This window comes from Theropithecus gelada, chromosome 17 (genome assembly GCF_003255815.1).
Source record: "Theropithecus gelada isolate Dixy chromosome 17, Tgel_1.0, whole genome shotgun sequence".
Lineage (NCBI taxonomy): Eukaryota > Metazoa > Chordata > Mammalia > Primates > Cercopithecidae > Theropithecus > Theropithecus gelada.
The window spans coordinates 53,296,863-53,312,115 of NC_037685.1; the positions used below are offsets into that span (position 1 = coordinate 53,296,863).

Here is a 15,253-nt window from a genome sequence, read left to right on the forward strand (position 1 = left end):
CAGGAGAATGGCGGGAACCCGGGAGGCGGAGCTTGCAGTGAGCTGAGATCCGGCCACTGCACTCCAGCCTGGGTGACAGAGCCAGACTCTGTCTCAAAAAAAAAAAAAAAAAAGAACTGCAGATGCCTGGAACCCACCCCCAGAGACCCTGATTCAGTAGGTCCGGGATGGGAGCCCAAGAATTTGCATTTTAAACAAGCCACACAGTTGATTCTGATGGGATGGTTATTGCACCACACTGAGAGTCATTCTCCTGAAGTCACTGGGGCCTGTTGGGAGGCCCTACCTCCTCCCCTGCAGCACCTGTTGCCCCTAGGTGAGCAGGGACCTTGGTTAGGAGTGACTCCTGGTGTGATCCCAGAGGTGCAGATGTCAGGAGGAGAAGGACAGCTCTAGTATTTCCAAAGTGTCAGAGCAGCTCTTGCATCTTCCCCCTGGTCTGCTTCCATCCACAGCAGGGCGGTGTCCTCTTCATCCTCACGTGGCAGGGAACACGCCTCGCCTGTGGGCCAGTGCTGAGTGTGTGAAGGTGTCGTCTCACTCTCGCTCTCGCTTTGTAATTAGAATTTCAGAGTGGTTGTTACCTGCAGTATTTAATCCAAATCTGCATCTTTATCCCACTCCCCTACCCCGATTAACGTAGTTTTGGATTTTTGGAAATGGAGATCTTTTTCAAAAGGATCTCCAGTTAGAAATGGATTCTCAAGAAGCCTTTTGGGAATTGTGGATGTAACATGTTTGTTCATTTCATGAAGATGAGATTCTTCCTTGAAGATCTGTTGATCTGATGGTCAAAGCAGATAGGGAAAATAAATGTTGATGATAACTACTGATGTTTTTAGCAGTTTGCCTGGGGTGCTGTTGTGTGTTTGGTTTGTAGAATCCACCCCCATATCGTTGGCAGGCTTTTTTATTATGAGAATTTCCAGGCTATTCAAAATTAGAAAGTACAACAAACTCCCATATATTCATCACCCACTTGCCAGAGTTATCAAGATTTATCATATTTTCCAGCAGCGTTTTCTTGTCCTTAAATCTTGCTGGTGGATTTTGTAAGGCAGAACAAGTAAAATCTTTTCTTCTCCTATGGAAAGGTTCATGGCTGAGGACCCTATAACAAAAGATAGATAAACAAGAGAGAAACATACAGATGTATTTATTGTAAGTTTTACATGACACAGCAGCCTTCATAAGGAAGTGTAGACCCCAAGACACAGGGAAACCTCCGTATTTTTATGCTTAGGTTTGATAAAGAATGGACAGTCTTTCAGAGGTATGATAGGACAAAGGGGTATGATCTAGCTGGCATTAAACTAGAGGGAAGTTGGCAAGGCCTGTTTGTTCAGATTCTCCCCTGTGTCCCTGTGTCTTCAGAGACAAGGAGATTGTTTTTCTCTGGGTGTAGGGAGGGTACCTCTGGTATGAGGGTCTTATGACCTGCTTCAAGGGAAGGGCAGAAAATTCTTTTACAGCCTGCTTTAGGGGAGGAGAGAGCAGAAGGTCAGAGGGACCTCCCTGCTTCAGCTGTTTTCTCAAATGCCAAGTTGCCATATTTTGGGATAACATGTCCTGAACCTCATCATTTTCAAAGTGGTTCATTTGAGGAATGAAACAAACATGAAATGCTTTGCTTGGGGCCTGACTGAGTCGAGTGGTCATGAATAGTCATTTCAACGTGTCCTTTTCAGGAGTGTGTTCCAGAAGACCTAGAACTGAAGAAGAAGATTTTTGCTCAGTTAGATTCCATCGTGGATGATCGAGTGATCTTAAGCAGTTCCACTTCTTGTCTCATGCCTTCCAAGCTGTTTGCTGGCTTGGTCCATGTAAAGCAATGCATCGTGGCTCATCCTGTGAGTATTTTAAATCTGGAGGATTGATTGTATCTCATTCTGTTTTTTTTTTTTTTTTTTTTTTTTTTTATTTTGTGGGGGAGGGGGCCAATAACTTGTGAGTAATCCATTCGTCTTTTAAACTGCTTTATTAAGATATAATTCACTTAACACGGTTTGCCAATTCAAATTGTGCAGTTCAGTGGTTCTTATTGTATTTACAGAGTTGCACAATACCAGTATTTTAAAAAAGAATTTTATCCCAAAATTCCTTGGATTTATATCTGTGTACCTAACGTGCAACAGAATAGAGTGAACAATGCTTTGAGACTTTCACCCCCAAGTAACTGTGTAGCTGAGGAGGCCGACTAATAAATAATTCTACTATCAATGTAAAAGTGCTGCATCAAAAACGTATACATTGTGTAGGATTCTACAGATATGTCACTTGCACTGTGTAGTTTACTCAACACAATTCAGAGTCGGATCCATTTTGTTAAAATGCAGATTGTGGGTCCTGCTCCTGAGATTCTGACGGCAGGTCTGACTTTAAGGACTTTTTTTCCCCTTGTGGTTCCCTTCCACCCACTCACTGTAATTAACTGTGCAAGCTTATTTGCCAGGAGTACATTATGAGGTGCCTTGGACGGTAAGTTTCAAATTGGCATGCAAGCACTCAAGGAATCTTTTAGCGGTTAATGTATTGAAGTGAGGAAAGGGGAATGAGAGAGGAGATTCAGTGAACGACATTTGAGCCCCAACTGTGAGCTCAGTGTGACCTTGGAGAACCAGGATGCCTGTTCGAACGGGAAAGGTGACTTAGCTCAAGCTGTGATAACTATAATAGTACAAAATAGTGACCACACCCTTGGCATCACCAGGTTGTCAGAGGTTCGGATCAGGGAGAAGCAACACAGAGGGCCCAGCCTGGCTAGGAACTGGTTGGGCTGATGAAGGGATGAGAGGGTCCGAGCCTGGGGAAGAGCATAAGCAAAGACCTTGGGCCAAGGACCCTCTCGGTGCGCAGAGTTGTGGGAGGCCAGCCTGGTGGCATGAGCACACATGCCTTGGTGCCACGGGAGAACACTGGAGGGCTCAGTAATGGTTGGGTCTGGAGAATCGTGAGGGTTACTCTGAAGAGCTGGGACAGACAGCTTGCGTCTAGAGCATCAGTGTGATGTCGTGGAAGTGCTGCTTGGGGAGGGTAACATGAAGGTCCTTCCTGGGATGAAGACGGGTCAGAGAGAGGAGCAAGGCAGTATTCCGAGCATGAGTGACCAGGGCCTAGGATCAAGAGTGGGGCAATTCCTTTCTGAGCAAGAGCCATTTCGAGTGTGGAGGTAATCGCCTACCAGATCTGTAGATGCCCACCAGGTTTTGTGTGCTAAGAAGAGCAGCAACTTGGAACACCATTTACATAGCTGCATGGTCCTGGGAGATTTGATGGAAAGAATGAGGAATGGTTATAAAATAAGGAGGCTGAGATGCATAAAAATAGAAGAGAACCCGTCACATTTGGTTACCACTCAAATATGAGTGAGATTAGCATTACGAGGGACCCTAATTGAAAGCGAGTCCTGAGAAGCCTGCCGTGCCTTTGCTTTGGTGACATACACACGTCTGTAGAAAGGGCTCCTGGAGGCCTCAGCACTTTCTAGGTTGCTGCTTGATTGCTTCAGTGGAAGGGGTCAGTCTCCTAATTTCTAACCCATGTTCTTGCTTCTAAGTTAGTTCAAAACAAAACTAATCTAAATAAAGTTGTTCAGAAAATACCTCCTGAGTTCTTTGACGAGACCTTTACTGTGTCTCTTTAATTTTAAATTGCCAGATGGGTGAGAGGACACTTGAGTCACTCTCTTCTCCCTCACACCCAACCCAGTCCCTTGAACCAGCAGGAGTTGGTAACTGTTGAATAATGACACTTCTCTCCCTCCTTCCTACTCTTGTTCCATCCCACTATTGCTCACTTATTTAATGAAACAGCATCAAGTCCAGACCTTATTTTAAAAATTATTCTTCCCCTTTGGGAGGCCGAGGCAGGTGGATCACGAAGTCAGGAGATCAAGACCATCCTGGCTAACACGGTGAAACCCCGTCTCTACTAAAAATACAAAAAATTAGCCGGGCGTGGTGGCGGCGCCTGTGGTCCCAGCTACTCGGGAGGCTGAGGCAGGAGAATGGCGTGAACCTGGGAGGCAGAGCTTGCAGTGAGCCGAGATCGCGCCTGGGCGACAGAGCGAGATTCCGTCTCAAAATAATAATAATAATTTAAAAATATCTTCCTTATTGTTACAAATTCTTTTTAAACAAAACCCATGTTAATTAAAGCAAATCAAATAACCCAAATTAGCCATCTTTGGACTTTTCCCTTTCTTTCCTCTGTGTTCCAGCTGCCCACCTCTCTCTCTCTCTCTTTTTTTTCTTTTTCTGTGGCTCTGTCGCCCAGGCTGGAGAGCAGTGGTGCCATCATAGCTCACTGCAGCCTTGAACTTCTGGCCTCAAGCAAGCCTCCTGTCTCAGCCTCCCAAAGTGATGGAATTACAGGAGAAAGGCACCCCGCCCGGCCCCACCTCTTGCTCACCCCACGGGACCTCTAGGGGACTGGACAGGCAGTCCCTACAAAATCAAGACCTATTTGTGATCTCTGAGGAACCCCTGTTTCCACGAAGCCCCCCCCCTCGTGGCCAGCCAGGAGCCCACCCTGCAACCCCCAGTGCCTGCTTGGGGCCCTTTGTTTCAATCATTAGTGATTTTTGCCTGGGCCGAAAATAGGATGAAGAAAAGGGAGGCTTGTTCATGGCGTGACAAAAGTGGATATTCAGCGAATTGGAAAGGTTGCTTCTGCCTCCGCCCATACAGCGAAGCCTGCAGCCCTCGTGGCACGGCCACGGCCACGTGTTCCCTGGGGCGGGGCCAGACTTCCGGTCAGTGGATTGGGAAAGGCGCTGGCCAGGCGGCACGTACTCCCAGCGCAGGAGTTGGGGCTGGGTTTTGGGGTGTGCTTCCAGGACTGGAGCTGCTGATGGCCACACTGCAGGCCCAGGAAGAGGGCTGTTCGCGCAGGCCGGCTGTGTTCTGCACGTTTTCTTCTCCTGTGTCTTTTGTGTTGTTTCCTCGACTCCTCGTGGCAGTGACTCCGGAATTCCCACGTGGAGGGGCTGGGGGAGGAGGATGTGCCGGCTGGGGCCTGTCGGTGACAACGGTGTGCACGTTGCATCGCAGTCTCAGGCCTTACTGAGCTCTCGTGAGCACTGACACAGTGGCAGTTTTCTACTGATAGTTTAGCCACACTTTACAAAGAGGCTCCCTCGGTTTTTCTCCTCCTTCGTTCAGTCTGGGAAGACGATGGTCCGACGGGGCTAGTGGGGGCTTCGAGCCCACCAAGAACTGTGCTGTATGGACGGGTCTGCCTGGGAAAGGGGCCGCGGCTGGCAGACTGGGGCGTGCGGTGGGCGTGGGGGGAGAGGCCACCAGTTAGCCCCGTCCCCCGTCCCCCGCCCCAGCCCGGGCTTGGCCTTTTCGGACTCACCTCACGCCTGACACTGAAGCCATCTGCCCTGGTGTTGGTGGTAAATATTGGACCCCATAGGGTTTGCTGTCTGCTAAGCGCCGGTGCTGTGCGTCCCTCTGCACATGTGCACGCCCCTGCGGCCGCTCGGAGCTGCCTTGGAGCCCCCCTGCGAGCGCGCGGCGGAGGGGATGGGCTGTCCACGGAGCACGGAACGCCGAGGGCTGCCAAGTCTGCAGCGCGGCGGCCTCCCGCGAGGGCGCTGTCGGCCCCGGGGGCCTCGCCGTTTTGGTTGGTCCCGGCGCGGGGGGAAGGGAGTCTGCGGGCGGCGGCGCTGTCGGCGCGGTCACACGGCCCCGCGCGGCGGGGAAGAATGCGCCCCTTGTGCTCCGCGGCCTGCGCGGCGCTGCCGTGGTATCTGTCTAACCCTTTCGGGGGCGTTTCTCAGTCCACCGCGCACATTCCCACACGGAAGGTTGGGGGCGGGGGAAGCTGCCTCCTCTCCTCGCTGGTCTCCTCCCCTCCCCGCTGCGGTGGTCAATTCAAAGGGCACCTGACCTGATGGACAAGATTGACCTCTTGGGTCAGAGGCCGAGGGCTGAGGTTAGGGAGACTGTGTCCCAGCCAGGAGACCCCAAGGTCCTTTTGCGGCGACTTCGGCAGGTGGACACGCAGGTGTGGATGGAAGTCGGTGTGGATGGAAGTCTGTTTCGGGGGGCTGGGTGGGGCCCAGTCTCTGGCCTCTGCATCCTACTCAGCCGCGTGCCTTGTTATCGTGGGTGCTGGGGAGCCCTGCAAGATGTTTCGCTGGAGAAGTCATGAGCAAAGTCCTGTTTTTTTACTTTTAAAGTTTGTAACTGTGGTAAAATACACATAACAATCTACCGTCTTAGCCATTTCTAAGTGTGCAGTTCGGAGGCATTAAGGACATTCTCCTTAGTTAAACCACCACGACCAAGGATCCATGGAACTTTCTCGTCTTATAAGACTGCATCCCCTACCCATGAAACCCTAACTTCCCACCACCCCACCCCAGCCCCTGCACCCAGCCGTTCTGTTTGCTGCTGTTGTGGATTGGATAGGCTCCTGCCACAACACGGATTGCTCTGGGAAGATGAGATAGAGGGGCTGAGACCCCAGCAGGAGTCCCATGAAGGGAGTGCAGAATCTATTTGGAAACGCGGGCCCTGAGCTGAGGGTGGCGGTGGCAATGGTTTTTCTGAGAGAAGAATGAAGAGAAGTAACAGGACTTCAGTAGCTGATGGTGTGTCCGGAATTGGTTCTTGCCGGTGGGTTCCTGGTCTTGGTGGGTTGTGGTCTTGCTGACTTCATGAACAGCAGACGTTGGTGTTGAGTGTTACAGCTTTTAAAGATAGCACGGACCCAAAGAGTAAGCGGTAGCAAGGTTTATTGTGAAAAACAAAAGGACAAAGCTTCCGCAGCAAGGAAAGACACTGGACTTGAGCCCCAGGGTGGGGCGGGGTGGTGATCAGCTTTTATTGCCTAATTGGCCCCGCCCATGTTCCGTTTCTGTCCTATCAGAGTGCCCTTTTTCAGTCCTCCCCGCGATTGGCTACTTTTAGAATCCTGCTGACTGGTGCATTTTATGGAGCCCAGATTGGTGCGTTTTACAATCCTCTTGTAAGACAGGAAAGTTCCTGATTGGTGCGTTTTACAATCCTTTTGTAAGACAGAAAAGTTCCCCAAGTTCACACTTGACCCAGGAAGTTCAGCTGGCCTCGCCTCTCAGTGGAAAGTGAGAGGGGCTAGGGAAAGGCAGGGGCTAGGGAAAGGCAGGGGCCAGGGACACTTATTCTGGCACTGACTTGGGTGTGGGGATATGACACATTCTCACTGAGATCAGGAACCTCCCAGGGTGGGGGACCGTGGGGGTAACCCGCATGAGACAAGTCTGTGCTGGGCTGTGCCCAAGGGAAGGTATCCGGCTCCAGGGTGAGGCTGGGATCTGTGTGACACCCGCAGGTGTGTTCTGTGTCCTCGAGTCTTGGTGGTGACACCAGGGAGTGGGCACAGGTGGGCCACTGTGGCAGACTGGGGGTCACCATCACTCAGGGAAAGTGTGAGCAGGAAAAACTGCAGAGAAGACTGAGAGGAGGGAACTGGTGAGTTTTAAATAGAAATGCTTTCTAACTCCTTGTCTCCGTCTGTTTTTGCTACCAGTGAGGCTTACAATGTTTGAAAGACCCCAGCCCCAGCATGCCTGCTTTATATAAAATAAAGCAAAATTCATCTGAGAAAGACACACTTCCAGTTCTTCTAATCTTGATTTTTCAAAAGGTCAGAGGTTAAGTATTTCTATAAGAATTCAGTAAGTGACAGGTGTTTAACCGAGACATCGATTTACCATCTGTCTATTTGGAAACAGGAGCCATCTTTTCCTGATTCCTGAGAGGGCAGAGCGGGTGCCCAGGATGGTCCTTATTGCTCCTTCCCTGTTCTGTGGGAGTCACCTTTAAATGGAAGCTTTTGCTCATGGAAGCATCACTGAGCAAATGTGACATTCTACTTGTCACCCATATGGTGGAGGAAAACCCATTTAAAAGCACCATTTGGAGACCAGTTTTTGCTGTGGTATACTTGGTTCAGCGCTCAGGCCAGTCAGGTTCTACCAAGCACTGTTTTCTATGGACGTTTGATAATTCCCTGTGAGGAATCTGTAAGAACAGTTTCTCAAAGTAAACCAAGAACACAAGAGTTGAATAGTAAAGTCCGGGGTCCTCCCTCGGGGCTCACTCACCTGGACAGTGCCTTCCTGTCTTGGGCTCGTCGGGGTGCTGGGGCTGCTGAGGTGTGTTGATGCTTGTTGATTTCTAGAGCAGGAAGGTGATGTTAGATTGGAAGAGGCAGACGCTTAAGGTACAATATGGAGGAATTAAGGAAATACCAGGTTTTGGGAAGACACTGCTAATAATTTATTTTTGAGATCATCTGGCACTGTCACTTAGGCTGGAGTACAATGGCACAATCATGGCTCACTGCAGCTTCCACTTCCTGGGCTTAAGTGATTCTCCCACTTCAGCCTTCCAAGTAGCTGGGACTACAGGTACACAACACCACACCTAGCTAATTTTTTTAATTTTTTGTAGCGACAGGGTCTTGCTATGTTGCCTAGGCTGGTCTTGAACTCCTGGGCTCAAGTGATCCCTCCACCTCGGCCTCCCAAAGTTCTGAGATTACAGGTGTGAGCCACCACACCCAGCTTGCTAATAATTTTTAACACTGACACAGGAGAATGTCAGAGCCTGTGGTGACTGCAGATGGGAAGACATGATTCTCAGGGGGTGGGCTGGGAGGAAGCTTTGAAGACAAGACAGATGGGAGCAGAGAGACTCTGTCCTGGGGAGGCCAGGGCTGTGAAGATTAGCCGTAAACATACAGGATAGCAAGCTGTTCCTCCAAATTCCAACTTTGTATTTTGGGTTTTTTTTTTTTTTTTTAATAAAACCACACAATTCTGCATCAGGTTCCCTTTTTCTCTTTCCTTTGTGAACAAATTTCTTTCTCAAGTATCTTGTTGTTGGCCACTGAATCTAAAGGCACCATTCCAAAGATGCATCTGCTGCTCCTAACCATTCAGGGTAGGTGCAGTGCCTCAAACCCAGGGTCATTTCCTTGACTCCCCCACTTCTCTCTCTCTCCTAAGGTGAATCCGCCGTACTACATCCCGCTGGTTGAGCTGGTCCCCCACCCGGAGACGGCCCCTACGACGGTGGACAGAACCCACGCCCTGATGAAGAAGATTGGACAGTGCCCCATGCGAGTCCAGAAGGAGGTGGCCGGCTTTGTTCTGAACCGCCTGCAGTATGCAATCATCAGCGAGGCCTGGCGGCTGGTGGAGGTGTGTGTGCCCTTCCTCTCTTCCTGCCTCCCTTCCTTGCTCCTTTCTTCTTCCCTCCCTCCCGAAGCTGAGCAGGACAGTGAAAGCCTGGAAGCTGGGAAAGTCAGAGGCTGCTTGGTTCTTCTTGCTCTATTCTGGAGACCAAGGGCCAGCTTTAGAAACAAAATAAAATGCAGCAATTCATTGTCTGCCCGAGAGGTTCTTCTTACAGTCACCTGATACCAGGACGCGATGACAGGCTTCTCTCCTTCTTGCCCTTTCATAGCATTGGACATAATAACCCGTGTGGCCCACTGCATTTTCCCACAGAGTCAGCTTTTACCCCTCAGTGTTATAATTTTTCAAGAAGAAAAAAAATTATATTTTGTATAAACTTCTGTCTCCTGAAGGAACCTAATTGTTTCAAGAGCTTGAGAAAGAAATGATGAATATTCTTGTTAGAGTAAATGCTTGTCTTACATATAAAGAGGAAATGATATGTAAATATATTTAACATCATCCTCTAATGAAAGGATTTTACATGGAGGTGAGGAAATGGCCTGGCTGCACGCATTCCTGTGTACATTTGCATGAGGGGTCCTGGCGCCTGGGGGAGATAGGTCAGCTGGACCCCAGGACGAGGCAGAGAAGTCTCGGGACCTGGGAGTGGAGCCGTCCAGCCTCCCTGGTGGCACTTGCCCAGCTTCTGCAGGGGGAAGGCAAGACTCTGCCCACGCCTGTGTTGCAAAAACACTGTGGAAGGCTCAAGGGCCAGAAGTACCCAGCTGCACAGCGTGGGGAGGACGCTGCTCGGGCTCGAGTCATCTGCACCTGGCTCCACAGTTCCTTGTTGGGACTCGCACGGACACACACCGAGCCTTGCCTGAGATGGCAACCAGGAAGCTGACTGTGCCCCAGCTTCCTTGAGTGTTGCATTTCAATTTCCCAGCAGTTCTTCCAAACCAGGCAGGTGTGCGTGACAGACGTGGCCTCCCGCAGCCTGCTGCTCACGTTGGGTTCCCTGTTAGGTTCACTGTCTGACTGGACTGTCGGGTGCATTTGCCATGCAGTTGCCTCGATTCTGTGTCCTGATCTTTAAATCCACTTAAGGCTCCTGTATTTTCAAGAAACAGTGCTTGGATTTCCACTGTTGCGGCGGCGGTTTGAATTTCTTAGTAATTTCTTGAATATCAGTCCGTGTCAAGGTATTTTTGAAGAAACACTGATCTATCAGAACCTTCTTGGAGATTTATTTAAAATATTTCCATTTGTCTAGAAAAGGGGAACAACTTTAGACTCCTTGCCCATGTTCACTTGTTGAATTAAAACCTTGTGGGGTTTTACAGGCAATCTCAACTTTTTATTTGTAAGATACTTTAGCACCCTGAGTAAAATCTTGCTTTCTCCAATCTGAAAGGTGTGAGCCCATTCAAGGAAGAGTGTGGGATTCTGGTGTAAGGGGATCGGGGGGGAGGTGTACACAAAGAACTCTCCATTGCAGGAGCCATGGAGGACTCTGGTGTTTCCTTTTGCTGCTGGAGGAGGGCGGGCGGGAGGGGTGAGGTGGGCTGCTCTGGTAGTTCTGCTGACTCGCGATGTCCCTGTGCTTTCGGTTGTCCCGCTTCGTGGTCATGGCAGCCTGAGTGACACTGTGTTACTGGCTAGCAGGAAGGTTCTTACTCCTGGCTTTCCGCGGTGACGTGCCTCCTGAGAAAGCGAAGCCTGCGTATGTCTCTGTGTTGGCTGCTGTGGGGACTCACGTGCCTGGAGTCCCTATAAGGAACTGAGTGCCAAAATCTGGCAGCATACAGTTTGTGACAGAACAGGAAGAGGTCAAGAGAAATGGGAAACTAAGACAATGTGAATAAAACCCACAGAATTACCTTAGTGAAAGTCTAGACGATAATTTGTTTATAAAAATAAGGATGATCTATCTCCAGGTAGCGGGCCCCAGGCAGTTCTAGAAACTGCAGGTCCTCTCCTGGCAGGGTGGGGTGGGAATGGCGCTACCTGGCGCCCCGAGCGCCACAGGGATGATTTCCAGGTTGTGAGGGGCTTTAGTTATGGGGCAAGGCTGGCGGAGAGGGAACATGGAGGAGTTCGGGGAGGAGGGAGGACTTGTCGTAGTGCTGACCTTGACCATCACCGCTCAGTGGCAGCACCTCCGTTGGCCAGCTACTTCAGGAGCAGGGTCACCACCAGCGTGCCAGCACTCCAGTAGCAGGTTGGAGTTTGACCCTTGCTTGGCGTGTTAATTGGGTAGAGCCAGGACGCTTTCAGGGTGAGAGAGGGGCCAGGTGACTTGGTTCAGGGCGCTCGGGGAGCCTGCTGGAACTGGAGCACCGGCGCGCTGGTCATGACCGTGCTCCGGAAGTGGCTGCTGACATGCACACCTGAGCATCCACGTGGATACCCTGTGTTCCGGACGGCTCCGGGGCCGCGCGGCAGAACCATGCCTGGTCTCAGTGTGGCCCTGGAGAAATCATGCCCACCATGATTGTGCCAGCCACAGTGTGCCTCCCACCTAGCAGACAGTGGCGTACCTGACACAGTTCTGGTGGGTTGTTTTAAGGATTCTTGACTTTATTGTAGGAAAATCTATGCTGCTGTGGCCGGTTTCCATGCCAGATACTGCAAGTCAGCAAACGTGAGCAAGCCTCTCCGGGGCTCCACCTCCCCGTCTCGCAAATCCGTACAGTTGCTCCACGCCACAGTTGAACACAGGGTGCAGTGACACCCCTTTGACTCACAACTTCCAAGCCAGATGAACTTGAATTTTCATTTTGGAGTCTTTCAATAGTTGAACATATATTTGGTGTTTTCCAAGTTTACCTCAAAACTTTCAAGAGCAACTTTTAATAGCAAAAGGAGCGGAACTGGGGAAGTTTCGCAGAAGACACTAAGTAGGCTTGTGCGTGTTTTCAGTTGAAAAGCTCCAAAGGCCTTGCAGAGCTTCTCCTTCTCAGTGAGGCCTGGTGTGGGTTCCATGTGTGGCCAGAGTGCCTGGCCCCTGACCTTTGACTGTAGTGAATGGAATGAGTGTTGGCAGGGGCAACTAGGACTCACTGGTGTGGGCGCTCCTGTCTCAGGATCCTCTGGGCTCACAAAGTAAGCTGAGGTTCTGTTTGACCCTTGCGTGGCATGCTAATTGGGTAGAGCTGGATGCTTTCAGGGTAGGAGAGGTGCCAGGTGACTTGGTTCAGGGCGCTAAGGGAGCCTGCTGGAAACGAGCTGTGTGCCTCTGTCCAGGCGTGTGGGTACTGGGTCAGCAGGTGAGGAAGGAATGCCGTTCCCTGCCACCCCTGCCATCTGCAGGTGAGGCAGCTCTCCACAAATCATAGGAGAGTGTGAATTTCCAGGGGTCTGACCTCCAAGTTGAGGTAGGAGCTAGAACAGGATGGAAGGACGGCTTGCATTTCCACCCATGACAGTGTCTTGCTGCTGATGTCAGGGTGGGGCAGAAGAAGCTGCATTGCCACTCACTAAGTGGTGATACCAAGGGATCCCATGGATTGACTTTCGCGTGTTCAACTAGCCTCACATACTTGGAATGATCCTACTTGGGATTGCTGGATTCAACCTGGTTATGCTTGGTTGTGAATTTTTTTTTGCATCTAAATTCATAGGAGATATTTGTCTGCAGATTTCTTTTTTTTTTGTCCTATCTTTATTTGATTTTGGTATCAAGGTCATACAGGTGGAGAAGCCCAATGCCTGGGACCAGAAATATTTCAGATTTTGGATGTTTACAGATTTTGGAATATTATATACTTACTGTTTTAGCATCCCTAATCCAAAACTCTGAGATCTGGAATGCTTCAGTGATATTTCCTTTGAATATCATGTTGGTGCTAAAAAAGTTTCAGATTTTGGAGCAATTTGGGGTTCAGATTTTCAGATTAGGGATACTCAGCCTGTTCCGGCTGCATACAATGAATTGGGAAGTTCTTCCTCCTCTCTGTTTTCTGGAAGAGATTGTGTATAATTTTTGTTAATGCATTTTTAGATATTTGGTAGAATTTTCCAGTGAAACCATCTGGGCCAAGGTGGGGTTCTTTTCTGGGAGCTTTCTCGTTATGAATTTAATTTCTTTAATGGTTGTGGAACCATTTGGATTGTCCGTTTCATCTTGATTGAGTTTTGATGGTTTGTCGTTTCTGAGAAATTGGTCCATTTCTTTTAAGTTGTTAAGACCGTGAAGTTCCTTTTTGTCTTTCAATGGCTGCAGGGTCTGTGGTGATATCCCTGGTTTCCTTCCTGAAATTGGTGATTGGTGTCCTCTCTCTTTTTGTCTTTGTTCTCTTGCTAGAGGTTTATCAATTTTATTGATTTTTTTTTTTTTTTTCGAGGAGCAAGTTTTTGTCTCATTGATTTATTTCCTTTTATTTTCTCGTTTTCAGTCTCACTCACTCCGGGTCCATATTTGTACACCTGCAGCCAAGCATTAAAGAGACATTCTAAGAAAGGGGCAGGGGTAGCAGGGAGGCTCCCTCACTATGGGGTTTGTGGAGGGGAGCCACACTGCCAGCACCATTTCTGGGTCAGAAAGAGAAAGCACTGAGGATGACAAGCATTTTCTTTTCTTGTCTTTGTGGCATCCTGGGCTATGACATGCTCCCATGTGCGTCACCTGTAAGTCCTCAGACCTTCGTGGGGTGGAACGGACACCCGGATAGCCAAGGGAATGAAGGAGCCAGGTCTGTTGTGCCATCTCACAGATGTTCACTCCGTTTCTCTTCCAGTTGGCTTCAGATTTGGGATGAAGCAGCCCTGTGGTCTTGGAAATGCCAGATGGACATGTCTGGCCACAATCTACTGACACTTACTTCCCCTGCCAGAGGCCCGCTCCCTGGGTGACAGGATCTTACTGGCTGGGATATCATTTCAGGTCTACATTTTTTTTTTTTTTTTTTGAGACGGAGTCTCGCTCTGTCGCCCAGGCTGGAGTGCAGTGGCCGGATCTCAGCTCACTGCAAGCTCCTCCTCCCGGGTTTACGCCATTCTCCTGCCTCAGCCTCCCGAGTAGCTGGGACTGCAGGCGCCCGCCACCGCGCCCGGCTAGTTTTTTGTATTTTTTAGTAGAGACGGGGTTTCACCGTGTTAGCCAGGATGGTCTCGATCTCCTGACCTCGTGATCCGCCCGTCTCGGCCTCCCAAAGTGCTGGGATTACAGGCTTGAGCCACCGCGCCCGGCCTCAGGTCTACATTTTTAAGGCATTAGCATAATGAAGGACATTGTGTTGTGACAATAGACTTTTGGCTGGACAGTAGCTGAGTTTCTGCCTGTAAATTCTTTCCCATGAGGACAGGGTATGTGGAGGTGCCTGGGAATGAATCTGCAACCCTCGGCAGGTTCTCAGCCTGCTGGTGTGAGTTGGTGGTGATGAGCTTCGGAAATTGCTGACCTTGGGTTCTGCCTGTCCTTCTGAATGAGGTCATCCCTGTGCTGGACTGCTGTCCTTAGGGCCTGGGCTGCAGAGACTGAGTTCTTGGTCTCTTGATTTGTCAGGGCGGGTGTGGTCTGGGGCATCTGGATGGGGCCCTGAGATTCCAGAACTTCATCACTGAGCTTTATTTCAGACACGACTGTTAGGAGACATTGTTTTAGTTAATGAAGCGTATCTCAAAGATCGTGTAGTAAAATTGGCAGATGAGGCTTGTTGTGGCAAACTTACTCAAAGGTTTCTGTTGAATATCATTGGTATGCAGATACCATGTCCCTGGCTGTGTATGTGTCTCTATGTGTGTCTCTTGTTTCTAACCCTTTCTCTCTGACCCCAGGCTCACAATAGATACATGTGCAGCTAGCCTGGCACGGTGTCTCACGCCTGTAATCCCAGCACTTTGGGAGGCTGAGGCGGGCAGATCACGAGGTCAGGAGATTGGGACTATCCTGGCTAACACCATGAAACCCTGTTTCTACTAAAAATACAAAAAAATTAGCCAGGCGTGGTGTGGTGGCAGGAGCCTGTAGTCCCAGCAACTTGGGAGGCTGAGGCAGGAGAATGGCGTGAACCTGGGAGGCAGAGGTTGCAGTGAGCTGAGATCGCGCCACTGCACTCCAGCCTGGGCGACAGA

At 49.9% G+C, this 15,253-nt stretch overlaps 1 protein-coding gene across 2 annotated transcripts in view; it reads left to right on the top strand.

Annotated features, from left to right (window-relative positions):
- Nucleotides 1–15,253, top strand: part of CRYL1 (crystallin lambda 1) — a 113,233-nt gene that overhangs the window by 79,364 nt on the left and 18,616 nt on the right. The window contains exons 4-5 of one of the 2 annotated variants that reach the window (XM_025364691.1): nt 1,689–1,850; nt 9,002–9,196. In XM_025364691.1, coding sequence (XP_025220476.1) covers nt 1,689–1,850; nt 9,002–9,196 — 357 coding nt within the window. The remainder of the gene's footprint in view (nt 1–1,688; nt 1,851–9,001; nt 9,197–15,253) is intronic. The other variant, XM_025364692.1, reaches the window with a different exon arrangement.